Here is a 27,065-nt window from a genome sequence, read left to right as displayed (position 1 = left end):
TGAAAACTGGATGCAGTGAAGCCAGCTTGACCCAATCACCACCATAGTATATTTGGTCTTCTGAGAGGGTGGCCAACCTCCAGGTGGGGCCTGGAGATCTTTTGTAGCCTCCAGACTACAGCGATCGTTTCCCCTGGACAAAATGGGTGCTTTAGTTCATAGCTGAAGTCAACCCTCCCCAAACCCTGCCCTTCCCAGGCTCCACCCCCGAATCTCCAGGAATTTCCCAACCCAGAGTTGGCCTATGGCTGACAGCACCAGAATGGAATTATTTTTCAAAGCAAACAAATGCCACCAAACTGCTTTAAATGATGTATTGTCGAAGGCTTTCACGGCTGGAGAATGATGGTTGTTGTGGGTCAGGAACTACAATGCCAAGACCATGCTTTAAATGAGTTTGTTAGAAATTGTGAATAACTTAATCAACATTCTTGCTCTTTGAAATTAGTCAAATAGTACCAGGTTAAAGAGGAACCAGGGAGAAAGAAACCAGAACTGGAGGGAAAATGATCAAGACTTTAAAAATGATGGACTATGAACACATCAGAGAGACAGATGCTTAGAATTGGAAAGATTCTTTTTTAATTTAAGTGATTTGCATTTTTAAAAATCACTGTTAACTATGAATTACTATGATTGTAAGTAATTTTATAGTTTATATAGCCATCAGCTATGATGTTTGATAATGCCAGAAACAAAGAAATCTCTTTTTAGACTTTGAAAACTTTTTTGAAAATCCAATTTTAAAAAGCAGAAATGTATAAATAGAAGCTGGGTGGTCTTTCAATAGACGGAGTTAAAATCATGCTGTTTTCCAAGGATCTTTCTTAAAGTCCGCCTATTACTAGTTGCCGATTCTATATATTAGCTTTATAGAACTGGTAGATTATTTTGGGATGTATTGGAAAAGAACCTTGAAAGAATGCATTGGAACATCCTCTTTGAGGTCGAAAAAACAGTTGATAAAAAACCAATGCTGGTAGATAGTTAACAGTTATTTATCAGTAAATATTTAATTGGTAACTGTTGGTTGGTACAAACTCTATAAGCAGCCAAGCTGAGTGATTTGGGTGGGAGGGAACTGGCTAAAGCAATAATCGACTGGTGGATGTCTCAGATGGATTGACTCCTGTTGCGTTAAATTTTTCTTCCAGCTATTAAACCAGCAGAGTAGAAAATAGACACATTTGGAACACAAATTGGAAATGCTGGTTGTTACCAAGGATTAAAACTGTACAACAGATGTCTCAGGACTCCCATGACAAGGTGAATGAACTAAAAAGCTCATTCTAGGAGAGAGTGGCTTACTGCATGCATAAATGAGATAACTTGAAAAAACAGAAAGAAAATACAATAACATGGAATTGAACTTTATAGCTCTGAGATGAGGAGATGTCTAAGGTTACCGTAAAGAGTGTTGAGATTCTTAGATCTATAAAAGTTCTTGGGCTCAGATGAATTACACCTGAAGCTCGGTGACACGTTTTTAAAAAAGTGCTAGAACACTAGTGGGTAGAAGAAAAGATAAAAACAGGTAGAAAGTAGCAAGTGACAAGCCAGCAAGCATAAATACAAACTCTTTAGGATCAGAAAAATAAGTTTAAATTGTTTCATGATATTCTTAGTTCAAAAAAGACTTCCAAAGAGAGAGATGGTCAAAAAAAAGATAGGACAGAGAAAAAATTAATGTTGCTGCAGGCAAACAAAGATGTTTTTCATTCTTCAGATTCACTTCTGTCACATTACTCCTCCACCTGTCTAGATTATGAAAAGGAGAATTCAAGGCATTGCAGTAACTGTAACACTAATACTAAAACTAATAATAATAGTAACATTTGATTTATATACTGCCCTTCAGGGTAACTTAATGCCCACTCAGAGTGGTCTACAAAGTATGTCATTATTATCCCCACAACAAAGTATGTCATTATTATCCCCACAACAGAGCTGAGAGAGCTCTGAGAGAGCTGTGACTGACCCACGGTCACCCAGCTGGCTTCAAGTGGAGAAGTGGGGAATCAAACCCAACTCTCCAGATTACAGTCCCACGCTAAACCTATTCATAAATTTTCTAATTTGCATGGATCCAGGGGCTCTTTGCACATACTCAAGTAATCTGATGAATGCATAGCATCTCCATATCTGAAATCTTCCACATTTACCTCCACTGAATAAAAGTTTCATATCTGTGCTGGTATGTCCCCTGAAATGATGGGTAAGAAATATATTATTTCTAATATGAAATCTCTTATCTGTTCAAATCCATGTTCTTAATTGCAGTGAGGTTAATACTAATAAAATGAATTTTTAGTTTTTCAGGAGAAGGACATGTATAACACAAGATATGGCATATAAGTTCAGTCCTTGTCATAACACGCGGTTAAGGGCCAAACAATATGATATGTTCAGCCACGAACCTCACTTTCCGTACAGCCAATTTACTTCCTGCAGCACTGCTGGAGGCCTCTGCCCCCTCTCCTGTGCCATTTTCCAAAGCCAAAACAGTCTGTGGGGTGTTATTTGCTCCCTTAAGGGATGAATGCACACTAAATATTGCATGTGCAGTTCCACAAACAAGGCAAATAATGCACCCCCCCCCTTTGCCATCTGAGGTCAGGTAAATGGCACTGGAGGAAAGACAGACTGACTTCTTCCATGCTGCATCTGAATCAGGTGCGAGGGCACTTTGGGACGCAAGTTCTCAGCAGCTACCATCTGGCTGCAGGGAAAGCAAGTACAGTACCCTGACCCAGCTCATGGCCAAGTGTAAGATATAGTTCAGCCCTAGGAATACTATTATGTAAAGAATCCAGAAAACTTTTTGATTTTAAGAAAAGTAGGAAGCAATTCAGCTGTATATAGATTCCATTAGCACTCCTGTTTTACTGAAGAATTGATTTTAAAATGTTGGTACAATGACCATTTCATTATTTTGGAGAGATAATTACAGATCTGCCCCACAAAAGGCTTCTGTTCTCCAGTTTCTCTAAGGAGTATATTGGTTTGTTTCCTTTTTATTATACTTCAGAAATACATCTTTTGAACAAGCAGCATTTGTAATCAATGTTCCTCATTCCGTTTACTAACTCATGATTGATTGATAAAATGGCAAAACAATTCAGACAGATGAATTACCTGTCTAAAATGCAGGGGGGGGGAATATAAATTCATCTTGGTTGAAAGAACAGGGAGAGCTACTTTCCTTAGAGGCCAGGTATGTCCAGAGGCATTCCTTTTCTCTCAAAATGCTAAGTAAAACAAGGATGAGGAAGAAAAGGATTATCTTCTAGAAGACAAGGGGGGGAAATGAGGTTTTCATTTCCCTTCCACCCTTTATAATATCTTTAAGACTAATTTTTAAAAATATATTTACTTAATTTATACTCTGCCCTTTTCTCCCCATTGGGGATCCAAAGGAGCTTACACCTTTTTCCTCTCCTCTATTTTATCCTCAGAACAACCCTGTGAGGTAGGTTAGGCTGAGGTGTGACTGGCCCAAGGTCACAAAGCAAGCTTCCATGGCAAAGTGGGGATGCGAACCTGGCTCTCCCAGATCCTGGTCCAACTCTCTAACCACTACACTACATTGCCTCAATTTTGTAGTGGCATAAATTTGCATGGGCTAATTTTTGTGTGAGGTTCAGGGCACTATCTTCTTTGGTATATCCTCACAACCACTAAATGGTGTAGGTTTCACTGAGGGAATATGACTGACCCATTCATTCCATGAAATTCGCAGCCGCAGGGAGAACTGAAACCAGCTCTCCCGAAAGATAGCCTAATGCTCCAACCACTATACAGTATCACCTGTTATATCTGATGAAATTGCCTTCAGCCCAACAAAGCTTATTCTACAGAATTATCTTTTTGTTCATATGACAATGGGTTTCATAAAAGGAAAAGTTTTAGAAGTTGAAACTTCTATACAGTTAAATAGTTAGGTATAGCTCAGATTTTCATATCCAGGACAAATACTGAGAAATACTGTTATGGCTGTTAGTGGGGAGGGGAGTCAGATGTGATATATTACATCAGGTAAATTTAAAGAAAAGGCAACAGTGCAATCTTAAGCAGTATAGTTCAAGTACTGGGTCTAAATGGGCATAGAAACAAACCTTCCCTGGCTCCCCCCTCCTGCTGTGAAGCAGCCCAAATTCCACCTGAAATGCTGATATTTGCTGCAGCAAACCCACTCATACCTCCACAGTGGAGTCTATGGAGGTTGGTGCAGGAAGTGAAAAAGCATACATAGAACGTACGGGCTGCTAGGTAAAAGTGAGGCTTGAAGATAATATCACAGGAAGTCTTGTCAGATCCAACTTTTGCTGAAGATCCAGTGTGAATGTGAAAGAAAACCCAATGGCTAGTACTACTGTGACCTCAGATAAATTGCAGAGTAGGATTAGGATAATTGGCAGTGAAGGTATGGTACAACCAACAGATTGACAACTCAAGTGAAAAAACTGTCTCAAAAGAAATGTTTGCAGTTCATCAGGTATACCTCAGCAGCATTGTGGCAGGCCTGTCCATAACAGTCCTCCTGAGCTCTTCTACAGGAAGAGTTATCTCTTCCTACACTGGTCAAAGCAAAGCTGAGGACTATAGGTGGGCATGGACCGAAAAACAGACCAAAATTTGACACGGACCAGCCCGGTTTGGTGTTCGCAAACCGGTAGGTCTTAGGATGCACGTTTTTCACGGACGCGACAACTTTTGGGTTGGTCTGTCGGTCCGTGAAACCAGACATCCTGGCGCCGAGCAATCAGTTCCCTAGGCAACACAGGGGAGTCACCTGCAGACCTTCTGCTGCCTTTGGAACACACCAATCTTAGCCCTGAAAACCTTGATAGGCAGCTTTCCAGCTGGTTACTGAAGGAGGAACTGCTTGTTGCAGGAGTTTTTTTAGATTGCGCCAGAGGGAGGCTTGGGGCTTGTGCTGCAGCAAGGCTCTGGGAACAAGCTTATTGGGTTTCCTTGGTGGAGGGCTCACTCTTCTGTTTCATTTTTTTCTTTCAATTCTTATTTGATTGTGGGGTGGTGGGCTAGCCTAGGGCTCTGCCCCAACCCAGTCTCAGGGCTGCAGGAAGGCTCTGGAACCAAGCTTATTGGGCTCCTTGAGGGCTGTTTCATTTTTTTCTTACAATTCTTATTTGATTGTGGGGTTCTGAGCTAGAGTTCTGCCCCAACCCAGTCTCAGAGCTGCAGTCAGGCTCTGGGACCAAGCTTATTGGGCTCCTTGAGGGCTCACTCTTCTGTCTCATCCCCCCCCCTTCAATTCTTATTTGATTATGGTGTTAGACTAGCCTAAGGCCCTGCCAATTGCTGCAAGCCAGTACAAGTCAATTGGCATTTGCGGCTCCTATTTTATATACTAGAAGTTTCCTGGGCTTGCCACTTCGGATTTCGGCGTATTCCAAATCGGTTTACCAGTTTGGAATACCGAATCTACCCACCGGTTCGGAATACCGAATCTACCCACCCGTGCACAGCCCTACAAGCAAGCATTGTTTATTTAACTGGTTATTTAACTGGTTTTGTAAATAAGCTGCATTTTAATTAACTGAATATTCTAAATTGCAGTATATTATAACAACAACAACATTTGATTTATATACCACCATTCCGGACAAAATTATTGTTATAAGAACTATTGCCGTAAGAACTCTTGAATCCTGTTTTCCTCTTTTTCTCTACCTCATACTGCCTCTTAACTTCTTAGTTTTAAGCAGGCAACTAAAATGTAAAAAACTAGACCACATTTAAATGGCTGTGAAAATCTGTCCCAAGTGCATAAAATTTCACAACTGAAAGAGTGGGGTCTACCCATTATCTTATAATAAAAGAGGTAAAGTCTCCATATGATCTATATTTTGGAGCAAAGGAAAGATTAAAAGATTCCTAGCCTCAAAAAACCAGCTGCATTCAAAGTCTGGTGATATAGAATGTCCACAGTACCTATACCCAGTCACATAGTCTGTTAGGGTATTGTATCCTACAATACCTCCTTTGCAACACTCTGGATGGTAAGACATTTAGCCGCACCAACATAAATTCACACCTATACGAAGCAACAGTCAAATAGGAATCTCTTTTAGTTGTAGGAATAAAATTAATGCGAATGAGGACTGAGAGTCAACTGTATTGCATCCTTAAAATAGGAGGCATTATCTTACCTGTACTAAAACACAGTCTATTTCACTAGGAAATGTGATTTTGCCACTGTAAACTCCTAATATATAATCAATGTACCAACATGTCGCTGGATCTGACAATAAGACAGTTCACAATTAATCTAATGAAAGCACAATGGAAGCACCTAATGCTAAAACATTGTTGATGCTAAGAGTATGAATCTGATCAGTGTCTGCTATTGAAAACTCTGTGAGATTCATGTAAGTGCTGCTGAGTAAAATAAATAAATTAATAAAGCAGGGGAGAAATAAAGCAAATGAAGTACACATTGTGTGGATGGGGGGGAGGTTCATTCCCAAATGGGCCACCAGTTCCCCTAACCTGCCCTGAGTCAGCTGCCATCTCACCATTACCACCATTTTAAAAAACCACTGTCATGGCCCAGTCTGAGAGTCAAAAGACTGGAAAATAAGTCCGCATTTATATAAAGGGATATCTTACAAAATAGTGGTGTAAGTATTGAGTACATTATCCATAAGTGTAACAAATGGTTGCTGAATAGCAATATTAGCATCGCTCAACATATCCTTTCTGCCATCTCATTTCTCCCAACTGTTTTGCCTTCTTCTATTGCTCCTTCTCAGGTAAGTGGCAACAGATGCTGCAATAACCTGTGTCACCTCAACTCCATTCAGAGACTGGTCCTGCCAAATTGGTATTGTGTGCCATTTCAGTCCGTTTGCCATCTGTTCACCATAACTGGCCAGATATATTAGGTAGGAAAGCTTTGAGTGGAAATGTGCGAAATAACTTAGGTCTCTCTCTCTCTCTCTCTGTGAAACATTCATATTGTTTGGCACTGGCACCTTCTTTCTTTCGGTCCAAATCTTAATTTATTTTAAAGCACTATCCCTGTGTTTTGTACAATGCCACGATTCTCTTTAATGTTTCTCAGTCTCACCTATTGTTTCTGCTTCATCTATTACTGTATTTCATTCTTTTGCCATCAGTACCCTCAGGCATAACAAAAGACATATCAACACTTTTCTTGTCAGAAGATAATTTGTCATGGCAGAATTGTTTGAGCAGAAATGTATTTCCAGATCATACTTACATAGTGTAGAGAAGAGGAAAAGAATAATGCATTTTCTGGGCATTCCTTAGATATTAATTTTTTACTGCTCTCTAAAGGTACATTTTCCTCTTTGTTAAATATCTATTACATATATTATAGTTTGATCCAATTCTAAAAATTCACCCTATAAAACTCAGAAGCAATATTGGAATTAGTGATCCTCTGGATAAGTGTGGCTTTTCCATTGGCCTGTTTAATTCTCCCTCCTGGCTGAGACGAGGTTCAAATTTATGACATATATAACCAGACAGGCAACTGACAAAACATACAAAGTTTTTAAAAAGTATTATGTCTTCTGTTGGTGCAAACTGGTATAATTAATTGAGACTAACGGATACCCACGAGCTAATACCAGTGGAGTATTTGGCCCCATAGTTTGATTTATGATCAATGCCTAGTTGTGGATGAAATGTTTGAATGCAGTCATTTGTCAACTCCAAAGCTTCCACAGTGCGTGAAGGAATTTTTGAGCTGGAGTATCTTGCAGCCAGAAGTTAGCAAATCTTTGAGAATGAAACAGATTTATTACTTGGCAGTAAGGCTGGGATATTGCACTTGAGTGAAGGAGGAGGAATTCACACAGTGTATTTCAGACTCAGAGTAGGATTTATCGGCTTCTGTTCAGGGTGCTCATAAACACTGTGGGGTGGGGTTGTCAATTACTGATTTGATGGTGGAGTAGGAAAGATGGCAGAGTATTGAGGTTGCAGAGTACTATAAGTGTAGCCATTTCAATAGACCCAAAGTAGGGGGAATAGGCTGCATGGCTCCAGAATTGTTGCAAAAGGCATGCACAAACTTCCAAGCAAATAAATTATATTATCATTTTAGAAGTTAGAAGTTAAATTATATTATCATTTTAGAAGAAATCAGCCCATTCTGTCTTTGACAGCAGTCAAAGGCTCAAAGCAGTCTTCAGTCTCTTCAGGAGTAAGGGTCAGCATAGTAACTGGAAGCAAGGCCTGGCCATCCAAAGAGTTTTGAGGTCAGGGTGTAGCTAGGTCCAGAATCAGAGTTAGAACAGAAGTGTACTGGGCCAGAATCAGCCACTTGGACCCATGCCACGATACCATCAAGACTAGATTACTGTAATATACTCTAGTAAAGTCTTCTCCAAAGTCAACTTGAAGACTCCATCAGATACAAAATGCTGCAGCTCAGTTGCTAACAGGAGCTAAGTGGAGTGTGCATATGACACCAATTCTGCAGTCACTCAATTGCCTGCCCATCAGTTACCAGACTTAAGTCAAGGTCCTGGCTATCACATATCAAAGCCCTTCATGGCCTTGGCTCCTCATATCTGCAGGATTGCCTCTCCACCAATTTTTGGCCATGACAGCTTGCCCAACCCATCACACCTGTTTGGAGGTACCACCCTGCAAATGTATGAGATCAACAACTACCTCAACATGTACATTCTTTTGCTGTAGACCCCGCCTAATGGGATGTCCTGCCTGAGAAGGTCAAGAAGGTCCTCCACTCTTCCAACACTCCACAAACTATGTAAAACAGATTGAATAGAATTGAAAAATGAAGAACATATATAAGCAAGTTCTATACAGATATATGATTTAACTGATGATTATATCATTTAAATGATAGTAGTTTATCTATTATGGATTTTTGTATGATTTATTGTGTTTAGGGTTTAGGTATGATTTAGATTATTGTAGAGGAATGCAGTAGTGGAGGACTGTAGAGGAATGATTTAGATGACTGCAGTCTATGTCATATATTTTTGAGTTGTTTATTATTATTATTATTATTATTATTATTATTAGTAGTAGTAGTAGTAGTAGTAGTAGTAGTAGTAGTAGTAGTAGTAGTAGTAGTAGTAGTAGTAATCCAGTTTATTAACTGGAATAATTTTTTTAAAGGATAGCATTTTTATAAAGCCATTAGGACTACATGTGATGGTTCAGGAAAGTGTTTTAATAAAGGGAATGGTACTGAAACTACACTACTCTAAATAGTAAATAGGTTTGCTGTATGTATTATCTTAATCCCACTATGTAATTCCACTTTTTGTTAACATATAATGTTTAATCTTTATGCTTTGTTGACAGATTTCTGTAATCCTAGTCCTATTGTTTCACTTATTCAGAAGTCTTATTTTATTGAGTGCACTGACTTACATTGTGTAATTTACCTTGAGTTTCAATGATAAAGGCGGGCTATAAATAATATAAATATAAAAATGAATAAAGTATCATGGAGAACTCCAGTCAACATTAAGTACTTTTAAATCCTAGTCATTTAAATAGGAATGTTAAAGCACAGAAGTAAATCTATCTCATTTACATTTCTTTTAAAAAATTTACATCACTTTTCCATCCATAAAATGCAAAAAGTGGTGTACAAAATGATAAGAACAAATATTAAAGAAAACATAAGTAACGAGAAAAGCAACCATAAGCAACAAAACATCTTATGCAAATTTTAATTTAAACACAGCCATCTACTTATAGCTCTTCTAAAAGCCTTATGGAATTTTTTAAAAAGTCTACAGAAATAGAAATGAAGGCTAGCAAGCTCCTTAACTCTAGTACCACCAGGGTTGCCAACTTCAGTTTGGGAATTCCAAGAAATTTCATGGTAGAGCCTGGGGAGGGCACGGTTAGAGAGTGGAGGGACCTTGGTGGAGTAAAATACCATAGAGTCCCCCTTCAATGCAGCAATTTTTTCCAGGTAAACTGGATATCTGCTGTGTGGAGTTCTGTTATTCCAGGAGATTTCTAGGCCTCATCTGGAGGTCAGCAACACTATCTCCCACCAAGTAAAAGCAACACATGTAATTTAGAACGCTTAGCTTTAATGGGATCATGCCCTAGGCTAAAAGCAAGGTGTGATTATATAAAGTACTTTAAGTAGATTTCCTCTGAGAGCTAGGGATTTCCGTGAAACTCAAGGGCATGGCAAATAAAGGTGAATTGCTCAAAGAATTTTTGGTGGGACATTCTCCTCATGGCACTTTAAGGCTAAGTGTTGAATTAGTTTTGCTCCATCACAGCATCTAAACATGGAGTGGTAGGATTATGTAGCCTTAAACTCAGTAGAACTTACTTCATGTAAACACAGGACTGAAATGTTAAAATAAAACCAAGAGCTACAATTAGAAGTGCTTTTTAAAAAGTACCATGTGAATATACCCTGGGAGATGTTAATTTTCCGAAGCAACTGGTGTTCTGTTACTGCTCCAGACCACCTCCGGTTTGCCTACAGCTCCCAGCTGGAATAATTCTCTGCCAAAATTCTAATGGTATAGACATAAGAAATAGCTCCATTTCTTGCTTTAGGTTGCACATTGAGGAGTCTTTTTCATAATCTTCCTTACTAGACACTGAAAATTTTCTAAGAGATATAGAAAGGACAATGAACTAGTCAGCCAAGATATTGACCAACATTCTGTTGCTGATGATCTTATCCACCATTTAACCAATGTTTGTAGGTGAGGTGACACAGTGACAATATGACCTTCTCTCACAATTCACAAATTAATCTTTTGGACGTAGTTTTACAAAGCTGTTATAAAGATTCTTCTTCTTCCCCCCTGAAGTGGAAAGATATCCGATTTTACAGATGAAGGTCTGAGAGAAAGTGACTGGACTAAGCAGGGAGGATCCTCCCCATTCACAACTTATTCTCTTGGCTCAACACAAAATCTTTGTTTTCCATGGCACTTTCCACAACAGTTTTGGACACTCATAACACGAAGCACTAAAAACTAAACAGTACAAACATGAATTTAAATCAGTGTTGAATGTGTTGTGTATTGAAGTCAACTGAAAGCTGAATGGGGATGTACTTTATAGTAAATCAGAGCAATGATAGGCAAAGTCTATCTGATGACTGACACTCCTGGTGTGAAAGCTTCATTCCCCAGACCTGCATCTTCTTGTTGTTTTTTAGCTGGAGATGCCAGGAATTGAAGCTGCATCTGGGACTCATGTATCCAATGTATTTGTTGCGCCATTGAGTTATGGCCTGTCCTGAATGTCTCCAGTATGCTTGTATAAAAAACACATACTTGTTTTGTAAAGAAAGTTACTAAAATAAATCAAGAGTTATTTTTCCTTTGCTATAGTAATGAAACACTGCACACAGCTTTTACACCATTTTAAATATTTTAAGGAACCATTTGGAAAGCTTTAAAACCAACCAGAAGCTTTGAAAAGTTTCATTGTTCCAAATGACATGAAAATGCAGCACCACTCTAGTCATCAAAAGGACTTACAAAATCACCATCATTGTACTATGGTGTGCTTTTAAAAATGCATTCCTTACATCACTGACATTGGCACATTTCCCAGAGATAAATCTACCATTCATCTTTGGCACAAGCTAATTTATTTAATGTATAAAAATTAGCATTGCCAGTGGTCTAGTGTGAGACTATTTTTAAAAAAATATTATAAAGCAGTGGCAAAAAACCCCTAACGCAAAACACTTACTGTTGTTTTATATGCTGCTCTATAATTACTAGCGTAGTCAGCATTTAACACCTTTAGCATACTACGGACTTCCAAACTATGTTGTCTGGATAATGCTTGCTTGCCGCCTAAGTTAGCAACTGAATCCATGAGTAATTGTGAAACTATAAAATCTGTATGGACTGTTGTTAAAATCAGAGGTTGGACAGCATAAAATACATAATGCAGCTATCTTCATAAGAACCAACTCATCAGGAAGAACTTCTACATATTACCAAAACACAAATGCTTTAAGGCAACAGCCCTATCTAGGCACTTTATACTTTCCATCTGTGAGTGGCCCCTTTCTGCTCGCCCCTCTGGTGTCAAAGATCCTATGTGTTTCAATATCCCAGAATTCTAGCACACCCACAAATGAGCTCAATGACTTGCCTGATGTATGGCTGATACTGGGTTGCACTGTGTGATGGGGCCAATGCTTTCAAATCATAACCATTTCTAATAGTTCTTCTCATTTGTTCCTGGATCAAAACCAGGAACAACTGCAGGGGTGAAGGAGTACAGGCATGTCGTAAACTAAGCCTTCCATGAATTTCCAGGATGCTAAGACCAGAAATGTAGTATCCTATAGAGTAAGACAAGGGGAGCAATTTACATATCCCTTAGACAGACATTCTATTTGATCCCTTTTATTAAAATTGAATATCCGAGAAGAAAGTACCAAGAATGCCAAGAAAAGCAAGCGGAATCCTGTGTTTGCCAGGGGATGAATCACATCCAAGGTGACATCAGAATACTCCATTCCAGTGTTTTAGAAAGGGTCTTTTTGCATGCCAGCCAAGCTCTGTCACAATTCTCCCAAAGAAATGCAAACAAAATGAATTCCTAATTATTCATCCTTTGAGTCAGATACAGTTTTGACTTCTGCATGAACACTACCCAAAAGCACACTGAAGAGCAAGATTTGGGTCTAGCAGCACCTTCAAGACTAACTAGATTTCCAGGGCGTGAGCTTTTGAGAGTCACTCTCTTCATCAGATACTACTGGACCTGAATCTTGCTCTTCTGCTACAGACAAACATAGCTACCCACCTAAAAGTATCAAAAGCATGTTACTATTTGTAACTATATATTTAAAGTATGCAATCAACACATTTCTTACAGATGGAGGAGATCAGATTTGTGTAGAAACAGTGCCATACTTTAGTACTTTGGGTCCTGACTCCTGACATATCAAGTACAAAGAACTTTTTAAACATTTACATATTACAAAGGTGATGACCCAAATTATCTTTGCCCCCCAAGCCAAATATTCCAAATCAGTAATTTCTGTACATTCAAGTCAATGTGAATTGACCATGAAAATGTTGAACTTCTCTGCACAACCAATTTAATATTACCCAGTCTTTCGATAATTCTGTTAATTGGACAATGTTTTATAGTTCTTTAGTTAGCTGTCCTCAGGACAGCTCGATGTGATATATTTGGTTTCTTAGTCATGGTCGCCGCTTTAAGGATTTAATCAGGGCTTTGATTCTCCTTCTCCCATGTAGAAAATCGATACTCTCCAGTGTCACAGTCACTGTTAAAGCTGAGCTAACCAGTAGCTGATCAATGTCAATGTCATCAACAGCAAGAATACCTGGGAATTCAAAGACATCCAGTTCTATGAAATGCTGGGGCTTTCCACACATCAGCCCGTGCAATCCAGACCACAAAATGGTGGTTGCTGGTTGCTGCACAGCAAATGGCTCCAGGTGATTCCATTGCATTGTCTGTCATTTCTTATGCATTCCATGTAGCACAAAGCTAACTGATTTGGGTGAACTGACGTACCACTTAGTTATTGTTTCTTTGGGTCCTTATTTCTGAGGTTTACATTGTTGGCACAACTGTACAAGTTCTCAGCCCCATGATCTGTGTTACAGAATCTTTCAAATTTAGCTAGTGCTATAGTGTCACTAAGATGGCATTGGACAAATCACTCTCTCTAAGCTTCAAATCATGCCAGGGTAAGAGTGGCAGTGGTAAAAGCACTGTATTTTAAAAGTGGCACTTGTATGATGTACTAATAAAATAAGAAAGGATCTTTGGGTGGCAATAATTTACTGTGATAGATATTAGACAAACAACCCTCTTCAATGGTTTAGTAAATAGGAAAGCCATATACTCAAGCCCAAGGGCTGTCTTTTTGGCAAGTGGTAGTCCACTGCAGCATAAACTGCATTAGAAGAAAAGATCGTTAAATACAAAGGCAGAGTAAATCCTGCAACACCATGCCATGCAACTTTGAGCTATGTTAAACTGAAGTGTAGAGAAGACTTTTGTAACAAATGACCCCTGACTTTCAGAAGAAACAAACAACTCCTCATTTTGTGTCATACTTTCCCTCAGATCTTTTTAAGCCTGGCTGTCATGGTTTTGCATGGTACAAACACACACTGTAGAAAGCGACAAGATCAATTATTTAATGTAAGTTACTGAAACCATTTGCCTTTGAAGCTTTCTGGATGATGGCTCAGATTTTAAATGCCAGGTTACTCAAACCTCATCACCTTTTACCATCTGCCTACAATGAGTTCGATTATGTTCTCAGTCTACAATTTAATAGATTTTCCCCTCAATCTAAAGCATAATGCAAGCAGAATAATAGCCACACTTACCTGTGTATGAGTAGTTGGGGGTGGGGGGAAGGTATGTAGCTATTACCCAACTTAAAACCATGCAACATCCATTTGAAATAATAAAACAGCCCATAAAATTTACAACAATAAAGTTCTGATGAACAATGCTATTATTAGAGGCTTCCATTCCAGCCTTTCAATGAGTGCTATTTGCTGTGTTTCTGTAATAAACTGTGTCATAAGACAGCTGCGTGGATGCTCACTGCATAGAACTTTCAGGGCCAGTTTCTATTTAAGTGTTTGCTTGCCATAAATATTACTCATCTTACATGTATGCATTCATGCCTGAAATGACAACAAACATCTTTTGTGCACAAGAGGAATCAGTTCCTCAGCCGGTTATGATTACCTTATTCTCACAAAGTGTACTGCAAAGAAGAGAGAAATCAATATTACATAGAATGATGGATCAAGCATGAATCAATGTGGCAAGCACATAACCGAACGGACATGGTGGTAAACAAGGAAAATAAAATAATAATTAAAAAAAATAAAACCACAACAGAGATCATCGCTTAACCTGTTTTGTCAGAGCTGGTATTGATGGTATTGGTAGTGATGGAAGTGAAGGTAGTCTTTGCGGAGTCCTTGGTAGTTACAGATTTCTGCTTATTTTTCATGGCTTCCAGTGCTTTGAGCTTCTTGGCATGTTTAGTGCCTTTGTAGTGGGCCGCAGCCTGGCTCTACAAAGGAGAACAAAATGAACCATGCAATCAGGCTCATTTCTAAACCAGCATTCTCTGTATTAGTACAAATACAGACCACCTTTCAATAATGGGTACCGTGCTCTGTACCAAGGCAGTGACCAAACTGCGGAACTGTTTTAATAATTATATTTTGGACACTTAAAATATTGTATCCCTGCACCACCTGTAAGGGCTTTCTTACTTTTTCATCTAACAAAAATTTTGTAGTTTTGGCAATTAAAGATTTTCCTCTGCAGGGAAGAAACAAAAATAGCTTTTCTTTGAAGTAATATAAATTAAGGCAGACTGTTAATATTAACTTCAGGATCAAGAATGTTTCAAGAAGATGCCAATAAATAAAGAGTTAAATAGTGTCTATTTGCAAAACATAACCACTACTAAAGGCCATTTGGCACAATTCAAAGTTAGAGCCACTGTTTTGAAGTTTAATGATGAAGCTTAGAACCTTCCCGGATGTTAAGGCCTTTTGGTGAAGTTAATTTGTATCCTCAGAAGTCATCAGCAAGTCAACATCAGAATGAAACAAATGCACCCGACCACTTCACATATAGAGAGTGGAAGCGAATACGCTTAATACATGTGAATTTATTTTCCTGAGTGATGTGTTACGCTTCAATAATGTAAAAAAGAATAGATCCTTAAGCATTAATACTACAGAACTTTTAAACTTCATACTTTGTGACCGCTTAAAACTCGTCTTGATTAATTGTTCAAATAGTCCCTCTATTGTGAGCTATTCTATTGTAAGCTATTATATGGATATTCTCTAAACATATAAAGGTCAGTTCTACCATTCTTTCACTATAGGATGGACTTAACAGATGGGACTATGCAGATGGGAGCATACTTAATTCTCAGGGCCAGGAATCACTAGTTTCAGGGAACAGGTTTCATTTGCATCCCCAAAGATGCAAAATCCCTTTACCCTATCCTACAAAAATGAACAAAAGGGTGCCATTAATGCCCAAGAAAAAAGCACAGTACAGGAGACACTGTTGGGGTAAAATCAAAACTTGTTTCCGTGTCCTGGACATCATGTGGGCTAAGTCATTGCTGGAAGGATCTTCGTAAGGTATGCATGCATACATTTACAATGTGTGCTTGTGTACTGGGCACACAGAGTCAAATTGCACATTTGGGGGGGTCTTCTCAATATACAATTGTTCATCGTATAATGGTAATTGTTAGCATTTTGCTTAGTAGAATCACAATGTCCACGTTTTATCAAACCAATACTATAATATAAAGGATTCAGTGCTCACAATAAGTGGACCGATTGACATTTTCCCCATGAACAGAGATGACTCTTTGTCATCTCTAGGAGGCAGCATCAACTACGTTTGTGGAGAATTCCTAAAATTAAAGAGGAAAGGACAACCTTATCACACATTACTACCCTCACCGGTTTGGGACCATGGCACAATCATTGCTCCTATCCCTGCAGTTTTCTTTCTGTTTACTAGTGTTGATCTGCAAGGTGCAAACTGGAAAACACCTTTTAGCACTCAATGATTCTTTTAAAGTAGTAGCTAACTTTGCGAAAGGGAAAAGCTAGGTGTGTGCGTACTTTATTTCCATGTAAAACATCTCCCAAACTTGCTTTGTTTCAGAATGGAAAAAATTTCAACTGATATTAATAGCCAAATGTACAATTTTTGTTTCTTTCAGAAACATCTTAGGTGGTGGTCGGTACCCTTATTGAAAGAACACTGGACAGTGAAGATATTAATCAGAAACAAGTTGAACAGAAATAGCACAATCATGCATCTTTACAACTTTTCAAACAACACATAACATTAAGAGACATACTGTAAGCTAAATGTGAACAGTTAAGAGAGGTTAATTACTATTTAATAGAAAGACCAGTGTTAGGTTAGGATGACAATAAAATGACAGCATCTTTTACACATTTATGTCATCATTGCCAAGTGTGGTCCAACATTTTTTTGGAAGTTCCTCTTTACTAATGCAACATTTTAATATTGCAAATCAAAATTTTCTATAAAGATGTGTTTCTGTTTGTGTAAGTAACAATGTCAATCTAATCTCTTCTTTCAAGTTCTTCACAAGTACCTTCTTAGACCAATCATAGCATTTTAATTCTGACAAAGAAACACACACCTCCCTTACTGGGAGGTGCACACAAACAGCAATATAAAGAAAAATGACAAGGACCTCCAAGGGTATTTATAATAATTTCTTCTTCTGATCTATAATGACTAGACAAAATGGTTGCTACTATGAATTGCAAACTTTCCATAAAATACTCACACATTCCCTTCTTGTCTACTCACAGAGGCTTTTAAAATAGTTTTCAAAATTAAAGGATGTAAAACTCTATTTTCCATTGGATATGAAGCCATTTAAGGTTGTTTCAAGTTAACAAAGGTTGGCAGTTTAATAGTACTTCTATGTGGAAAAGACAGATTGCTCACCAACAGTTCAACCACTTCTAAATTAGACTACACTAGGGATCCCTTCCTGAATCTTTAGAGCTGAACTGGAAAATTCCAAAAATCTGTCATTGTCTTTTCCAATAAGGTAAGTTGTTCAGAGATGGACAGAATAATGGAAAGGCATTTCTAAACATTTTTACATGTATATAATATATCGTACTAGTACTTTGCTAAACCATTTCTTTATAGAGTTAAAGAGTTACTCAAAAAAGTACATTGCCCATACAATGGCATCTCCATGAAGCATAAAGGCTGAAATTGGACAGAAAAAAATGTAATTATGCCAGAATGTCATGCAGAAAAAGAAAAAAAAAAGGAGCCACAGCCTGAACTTGAGTAGAAACCATGATGCAGAACTGTGAAAAGAGACTGAATGACTGATTGCACCATTTTATCTGGGGTTAGGAAGGAATCATACATATTGTGACATTCCTTAAGAAAATAGTGGTATAAAAATTGGGGAAGGGAGGCTGTAACAGAGAATTAAAAATCATTTTTATCAATCTGTTACAGAGCGTTGGACTATGTTATGCAAGAGTTTTTTGTTGTGTAAAAAAGAAAACCCTAATAGTGTGTCAATTTATTGGCTAATCTATATGAGAACTTTTATAATTATGTCTAGAACACATTTAATTTATGGATATCTGCTCATCACAGGTCTAACAAGGAAATGGGGAGGGGAGGACTCAACATATACAATTTATTTTCAGAATTCTTTCTGGTTTGCTGTCCATACACACTGGAGCACCATCCATTGCTCAAAGATTACTAACACTCTGCTAATAAAAAGCAGAAGGATCACATACTCGCAGTTAAACTGGACAAGTATCAGGATTCCGTTTTCTCAGCCTATTAGTTGCATAACCAGGCACATAGACATATTTCTTGTCTCCAGGTTGGATAAAATGTTTTCAGGTTGGATAAAATGTTTTTTATTGGTTTGAAAGAGAAAGACATTGTTTTAAAGCTGGCCAGTAATAGCCTGAACTTGGCTGCTTTCCCTAATATGAGTATGGTAAGGCAAAAGCATTTACTCCACCGGATTTTGCACTCATGCACATTTTATCATTACTGTATTGCTACCTGTACAAAGCAGCTACAAGTGCATATCAGAGGTCGACTCCGCAACCCTGATGGTTTGTATGGTAGTTAGGTAGTCATCATAACTGGTTTACATGAGTAGCAGCCCAGTTTAAATGAGATGTTACATGAGTGCAAAGTTGCACAGAGGAGTTCTTTTGTCATACCAACCAGTGCCATATTTAAATAAGGCCCTAAGATACAACACAAGGAACCAACCACTCAACTACTTGGGAAAAAAAACCCACAAGCATCATTCCTAATCCCAGGTTTCTGCAAAGGGTATCTTGGGCTTCCATACAGCATTAAGGCTCATTCACTCTTATCTTATCTGGCTGCTTGCAGCTCCCCTAAGGAGTACTTATCCAATGTTCTGTACAATTTGCATGTGTCTCAAAAGCCTTGTATTCTTGCACATATTTTTGAAAAGTACATCTAGTTTCTGAATCTTGTACACCAACATCTGAAATAAACCACTGGATGGCTTTTTTTTGTTTTGCTTTTGTTGTTGTTTTTGATAGGGCTAGACAGCCTGCAGTCTGGTCAGACCCTACGATTAATCAATAAATCTGTAAGCAACAATTCCATGGAAATAATATTAAAATGTATTAAGTGTGTATGTGTGTGTACCCTTTATGTATATATTTTATGTTCCCATTTTATGTATTCATGTATGTGTACAATTATTCAAGGACAAACTTGGAAACTATGCTTGCAAGTTGTGTGTGGCATTACACAATAATACAAAGAAAACTGTATTCTTTGATTTGCTAGACAGTTATGCCAAACAAGAGATCAAGGAAAAGGGTTGCCAGCTGGAGATCTCCTGGAATTACTACTGATCTCCAACTGACAGAGATAAGTTTTCCTGGAGAAAATAGCCACTTTGGTGGAATCTGTGGAATTATACCCCCCTCCCTCTCCAATCCCCACTTACTTCAGGCTACCCCCAAATCTCCAGATTTCCCAAGCATGAGCTGGCAACCCTATCAAGGAGGAGCAACACATGACCAATTGTCACATTACTTTCAGAAAACAACACTACCATATTAGTGGATAATATTGGAGTCTGTATATGTAATGCTGGAATTATAGGAAGAATCTGCCTCAAGAGATGAAACTAACTACAGATGTGCATAACTAGCTGTTATCACATTGGTTCAAAATTTGAAGATACAAAAAAGAAAGAATATCTTATTTCTGGCTAAGCTTTTTTGAGAAAGACTATTCAAGATTCAGAGTGTCACAGTTTTATCAAACTACAAGGCGAAAGAGAAATCAAGTTACTTATCAAGAAGACTAATGGACCTATGGCTTGAGCCTGTACATTTGTATGCTGGCAAGATAATTTTCTGATGAAGTCATACACTTGGATGATTTTCCTGACACTCCCTTCACAGCAACCTGAAATACCACCTTAAATTGTATTCGGGCGGGGTGAGGGTCGCCATTCCATTTGGAGGTATTTCAGGCTGCCATGAAGGAGGGAGGCAGGAAAATCATGCTCCATGGAAAGAAACCCTTGCACATGCGGGAATGTTGGTCTGGATCCAGCCCAATATGGCCATTTCATCAGCACAATATCATGGTGTATGTAGGACCAAATTGATATGCTTACACAGCAGCACAAATCTATGCTACTCTGCTAGTTTGCCATGAACAGCTAAGTACTGACAAGCCAACTTGATAAGAATGCAATTTAACTAACTTAGATTTAGCCATTTTAGAAACACATAAAAAATTACCATCCTTTGTCAGATATTCACTGTATAACGAACCATTCAAAGGCGGGGGATGAAATGAATCATGCAGATAAAACCCAGACTTTCCCAGTATCAGAATTTCTTAACACGCACACACACCCTCACTTGCCACCTTTTCTATGGAGAATAAATGCCTTGTGAGAGAAGCAAACTCTTATTCAATTAGCAAGATGCAGAATGTTGTCCCTTCTGGTCTTTCCCCCTGCCCAGTTTAACACACATTCCCCAGACTTTAAAGTTAACAGTTACATTTGGTTTCACATTACGTGCGCGCGCACATATGTAAGTAAGTAACCAAGCTTTGTTAGTCTCAATATTGCATGTATAAGCTTAATATAACAGATCCTTTACTCCATCCCGTTTTAGACTACTATATATTAGTAGCGAGTGGCATTCTCCCACTCACATTTCTTATAAAGCTTCAAGAACGCTACTAACCCAAGCAAATCAACTGGATCTGGAGGTGGTATCACAGGGCCAGGCTTTTTTCAGCAGCAGCAACTACAGATTTGTTAAATATTTCACAATGCTGGCTTGTGCTGCGCTAGAAGTGATACACACAGTACCTGTTTCAGCAGGAGGAAAGCTTATCTACGGGGACTTTATTAAAAATGGGCAAATTACATCCCACCATGAATTGCCAGTCAAATGAAAATCTTTATGATTTCTCTGGGAAGACAGCAACAGAATTCCAATATATAAAGTTTATGTGGTCATCTAAATGTTTTAGCAATTCCTTCATTTGTACAGATTAACAGAGAGAACTATTTTTTTAATATATACGTTCTGAAAGGATTTATGAAGCTGCATTCAGACTGTGTGAAGCTAAAATCAAATGGCATTACAAAGTACCGGATATTTTAAAATCCTTTTATATTCCTTCATCAACAGATGATCATAAATTTCCGAAAAATAAGATTTCATCTTCTATATTTATTTAGGATATTTCTGTGCTGCCTCTTCGAAGTCCTCTTCAGAGCAGCTTATAGTTAAAATCACCTCAATATTAAAACAAGTCATTGGACATAAGCAGCATAAAAAGTATTCATAAACAGAAGCAGACCATTAAGAAGCTGATCAGATAAAAATGCCGAATAAAAATCCTGAGTAAAAAGATGCATTTTGGCCTGGTGCCTAAAAGAAAGTAAAGTAAGTGCCGGGCAAGCCTTAACGGGGAGGACGTTGCAGAGGAGAGGTGCCATGACAGGAAATGCCATTTCTCTAGTCTCCTCAGAAGGTGGGGGCACAGAGACTAGGGCCTGAGAGACAGAACACAGAATCACAGAGTTGGAAGGGGCCATACAGACCTTCTAGTCCAACCCCTTGCCCAATGCAGGATGAGCCTAAAGTATCCCTGACAAATATTCATCCAGCCTCTTCATGAAAACTGCCAGTGGAACTCACCACCTTCCTAGGCAGCTGATTCCACCTTTGAACTACTCTGACTGTGAAAAAGTTTTCCTAATATCCAGCCGGTACCTTTCTGCATGTAATTTAAGCCCGTTACTTCAAGTCCTGTCCTCTGCTGCCAACTGGAACAGCTCCTTGCCCTCCTCCAAATGACAGCCTTTCAAATATTTAAAGAGAGCAATCATGTCCCCCCTCAACCTCCTCTTCTCCAAACTAAAGGCGCTAAAGGCTTTCCTCATAGGGCTCAGTCTCCAGACCCCTAATCATTCTCATCACTCTCTTCTGCACCCACTCAATTTTGTCCACATCCTTTTTGTAGTGAGGACTCCAGAACTGCACACAGTACTCCAGGTGCGGCCTGACCAAGGAAGTATAGAGAGGGACTATGACTTCCTGCGATTTCAATGCAATGGCCCTTTTGATACAACCTAAGACTAAGTTTGCCTGTTTTGCCACAGCATCACACTGCTCATATTTAGTTTACAGTCCACTCTTACTCCAAGATCTCTTTCACATACACTACTACCCAGAAGTGTATTCTCCATCCTGTATTTGTGCTTCACATTTTTGTGGCCCAGATGTAATACTGTGCACTTATCTATGTTGAATTGCATCCTGTTCACAACCGCCCGCTTCTCTAGAGTATTCAGGTCTTGTTGAATTTTAACTCTATCTTCTTGGGTGTTTGCCAGTGCCACTCCTCCCAATTTGGTATCATCAGCAAATTTAATGAGTAGCCCGTTTACCCTTTCATCCAGATTACTGATAAAAATATTGAAAAGTACAAGGCCCAAAACCGAGCCCTATGGCACCCCACTGGATTCCTCCCTTCAATCTGATGAAACGCCGTTGACCACCACTCTTTGGGTGCGGTCCTCTAACCAGTTCCCCACTGAACTGTCCTATAGTCCAGTCCGCAGTTTTCCAGTTTACCCATTAGAATGTCATGGGGAACCTTATCAAAAGCTTTACTGAAATCCAGGTAAATCACGTCGACAGAGTTCCCATGATCTGGTAAGCTCATCACTCGATCAAAGAAGGAAACCAGGTTGGTCTGACAAGATCTGTTGGGGACAAAACCATGTTGACTTCCCCGGATCACTAAGTGGTCCTTCAGATGCTTACAGATCGATCCCTTTAAAATCTGCTCTAATATCTTCCCAGCAACAGAAGTCAGACTGACCAGTCTGTAGTTTCCCAGGTCATCATTCTTCCCTTTCTTAAAGATTGGGATAACATTAGCTCTTCTCCAATCTGTGGCACATCCCCAGTCCTCCAGGAGGCCTTGAAGATGATGGACAGAAGCTCTGCAAGTTCTCTAAAAAGTTCTTTGAGCAGTCTTGAGTGTACACCATCCAGTCTAGGGGATTTGTATTCATCCAGTGCAGCAAGGTGCCTCTCCACAACCTCTCTGTCAATGTCAACTAGCCACCCAGGTGTCCTGCCGTGTCTACTACCATCTCTAGATGGGCTCAAGTTCTTCAGGGAGAAAACAGTGGCAAAAACGTCATTAAGCCTGTCTGCTTTTTCTCTCTCCTCCATCAAAGTTTCTCTTTCCACTCCCAACAGCGGTCCAATTACCTCTTTTACCTTGTGTTTGCTTCTCACATATCTGTAGAAGTTTTTCTTATTGTAGCGAGCCCCCCTGGCCAGACCCAGCTCATACTGAGGTTTGGTTTCTCTGATGGCTGATCTGCAGTACCTAGTAACCCTCATATATTCCTCTTTAGAGGTCTATCCTTCTCTCCATTTCCTGAACATTTTCTTTTTCTCCTTTAGCTTATTCTGGAGCTCTCTGTTCATCCACATCTGTTTCTTGGGGCCCTTACCATGTTTCTGTCTTGCTGGAATAGTGAGGGCTTGAGCTTGCAAAAGCTCATGTTTGAGAAGAACCCACCCTTCACTTGCTCCCTTCCCTTCCAGCACGTTACACCATGGAATGACTCTCATCAAGCCTCTGCGATCTTAATGGATGGGCTGGATAGTATTGGAGGAAGCAGTCCTTTAGGTAACAACAGCAACAACATTTGATTTATATACCACCCTTCAGGAAAACTTAATGCCGGGACTTCCTGTTTGGGATCCATGGAGGTCTAACGCAGCTCCACTTGCGGAGCTGACCGGACTGCCGTTTTAACCGGCCGGCGGGGTGAAAATAGCCCGCGGCCGACTGCTCTCAGGCGGGGAGCAGGCAAAGAACGCTCAAGACCCTAGGGTGAGCTAGATCTCGGACGAGGGGGGGCTCTACACAGCGAGTCTCCCCCCGATCCTTGAGGTCCCACCTTGCGACGGGTCGGCTATAATCTCTGCGGCAGTTTTGGGGCCAATTCGGCTGGCATAAGACCTACATACCCAAGCATCGATTGGGGGAAGAAGCTGAGAGGAGAACTTAAAATCGAAACAGCGATTACAACCCGAGAAAAGTGAAGAGAAGGTAAAGATCATTATCTTCTGAGACGGGACAGATTGATAAAAACAGAGAGGAAAAAAAGTAGATTTTTAAACTGCAACAGACTAGTGAAAAGGAGGGGAAGACTCGGCAGGAATCGAATTTAAAAAGAGACTAAGTTTAAAGAAGTTATTAAAGAAATGGGACTATTGTTTTGAATACCTGTGGCTTTGGAGCTGTGAGAAAAAGACACCATCGCGAGATCTGCTGTGGGAAGACGGGAGACAGGAAGTGCGTAATAACAATAGAGTGGCTGGAGAGAAGCGGCCCTTGCTGGAGGGCAGGAAGTAGGGAATCGCCATTTTTGAAAGGGGAAGGGTCGCGGCTTCAGCGGAAGAGGAAGTAGGCCATCTTGGATTACAAAATCATAGAGAAACCATAGAGAAAAGACGCCCGACATTTTGGACTCTTTAAAACTTAATTTCTATAAGAAGACCGGGACATTTAAAATAGAAAAACGTTAAATTTTACGCCACGGAGTTAAGGAAGAGAGCGGATTCGTGGGAGCGAGCTAAAGCAAGCCCCACGATGTCAAAAAAAGAGTGGCAATCGGCAATAGAAAACCTGGATAAAAACCTGGACAAAAAACTTTTAGATATGATTAAAGAACTTAAGGACACGAAATTGAAGCTGATAAAAGAGGTTAAAGAGGTTACACAGACAGTAAAATCGGAGCTGTCAGAAGTGAAAAAAGGTATGGAAACAATACGAAGTGAATTACAAGGAACGCAGCAGAGAGTTAAAACAGTAGAAGACGCGATGGAGAATTTAGCAGACACGCAACAAACAGAGATGAGATTGGTGAAGGGGAGAATGTCAGTTGCAGAAACTAAACATATGGAGAAGCAGCTACGTTTTCGTGGCTTGCCAGAAGTGGAAGGAAAGTCAGCGCAAGAACAGATGACTGAGGTGTTGGCTGAGTACCTGGGGAAGGAGGAGGAGGAAGTTGTGGCTATCCTAGATGTGGCATACCGTGTGAATTCGAGAATAGCAACCCAGAGGAAACTACCAAGAGATGTGATTGTGCAGTTTACAACACGAAATATGAAAGAGAGGATTGTGACAAAACAGTTTCAAGATCCATTGGAGATTGATGGCAAGACGATTATTATAATGAAGGAACTGCCCAGATCAGTGTTACTGGACCGGAAAAAATACAAAGTGCTAATTCAGATTTTGAAGGACATGAAAATCAGGTACAGATGGGAGTTACCGGAAGGAGTGTCCTTTGAGTTTGGAGGGGCCAAAAAACGCATCAGATCTGAGCGAGAGATGGAGCGATTTATTAAGGACAATGAAAAAGACTTACCAACAAGATCATGAGTATGGAGTGTAAAGTATTATCTTGGAATGTAAATGGACTAAACTCACCGAATAAGAGGAAAAATACTTTTCACTGGCTACTAAAACAAAAATGTGACATTGTTTGTTTGCAAGAGACCCATATCAGAAAGCAGGATGTAAAATATTTAAAATCTGGAAAATTGGGCAAAGAATATGTAGCGGCCTCCAACAAGAAAAAAAGAGGAGTGGTGTTGTACATAAAAGAGGAGCTACAGCCAAAATTTGTTATGAGAGATGTGGAAGCTAGATTTGTAGCAGTGGAATGTAATTGGAATTTAAAGAGAGTGTTGGTAGTCGGACTTTATGCACCTAACGGTGCAAAAGAAAGCTTCTTTGAGGATTTAAGGAAGCATTTAGACGATCTTGCATACGACCAGATAATTCTTGCTGGAGACTTCAATGGAGTGACAGACTTGGAACTAGACAAAAAGACTACAACGGCACAAAAGAAAAGAGGACTATTACCAAAGCTTTTTTTTGAGTTGATTCAACAAGAGACTCTTGAAGATGTATGGAGGAGAGAATATCCTAAAAGCAGACAGTTTACTTTTTATTCTGCAAGGCATTCTACATTATCAAGAATTGATATGATCTGGGCCTCAAAAGACTTAGCATTATGGACTAAGGAGGTAGAAATAATGCCTATGGTAGGCTCAGATCACAACCCAATTATGTGGAAATTTGGAAAAAAGAGAAAAAGGAAAGCATGGAGAATAAATGAGGACTTGTTACAGGAAAGAGAGAATATGGAAATACTGAGAAGAGAGACAAAGTTTTTTATACAATACAACGTGAATAAAGAAGTACCAACCAATAAAGTTTGGGATGCTTACAAGGCGGTTGTAAGGGGCATACTAATGGACTTAAATGGTAGAGCAAGAAAGAAGAAAGAGGAGAAAAGACAAGAGATTGAGGAGAAAATAAAAGCCAAAGAAACACAGCTAAAAAAGAGACCAGGGAAAAAGAAGGTATACCAGGAAATTAAAATACTTCAAGAACAGCTAACAGCAATGAGCAATAAAGAATTGGAGTGGAATCTCAAAAGACTGAATCAAAAAGCGTTTGAGGGTGCTAATAAACCTGGGAAGTACCTGGCATGGCAATTGAAGAAGAAAAGGGAAAAGAAGATAATAAATAAAATTTGCGAAGATAACAAAACGTATTTGGAGCAGGCTACCATTAGTAGAGCCTTTTATAAATTTTACGCTAAGCTGTATAATAAAAAAGAAGTAAACAAAGAATCAATAGCGTCATATTTGGAGAAAACCAAACTTCCAGAAATCTCGGAAGCTTGGAGAAATAAGTTGAATAGTGAAGTAACTGACGAGGAAATAAGTAAGGCAATACAATCTGCAAATCTAGGAAAGGCGCCAGGGCCAGATGGACTTACGGCTAAATTCTATAAGACAATGGCTAATGAACTGGCACCATTCCTAAAAGAGGTGATGAATGGGGTTTTAAGGGATCAAAGGATT

At 39.2% G+C, this 27,065-nt stretch overlaps 1 protein-coding gene across 1 annotated transcript in view; it reads right to left on the bottom strand.

The window, feature by feature from the left end:
- The window catches only part of ZNF385D (zinc finger protein 385D), a 261,877-nt gene that overhangs the window by 71,990 nt on the left and 162,822 nt on the right, over positions 1–27,065 (bottom strand). The window contains exon 4 of the mRNA XM_054991692.1: positions 14,902–15,064. Coding sequence (XP_054847667.1) covers positions 14,902–15,064 — 163 coding nt within the window. The remainder of the gene's footprint in view (positions 1–14,901; positions 15,065–27,065) is intronic.

Source organism: Eublepharis macularius, chromosome 11, assembly GCF_028583425.1.
Source record: "Eublepharis macularius isolate TG4126 chromosome 11, MPM_Emac_v1.0, whole genome shotgun sequence".
NCBI classification, from domain to species: domain Eukaryota; kingdom Metazoa; phylum Chordata; class Lepidosauria; order Squamata; family Eublepharidae; genus Eublepharis; species Eublepharis macularius.
Note: the sequence above shows the minus strand (reverse complement) of the source record. Positions and strands in the feature narration are given on the sequence as shown.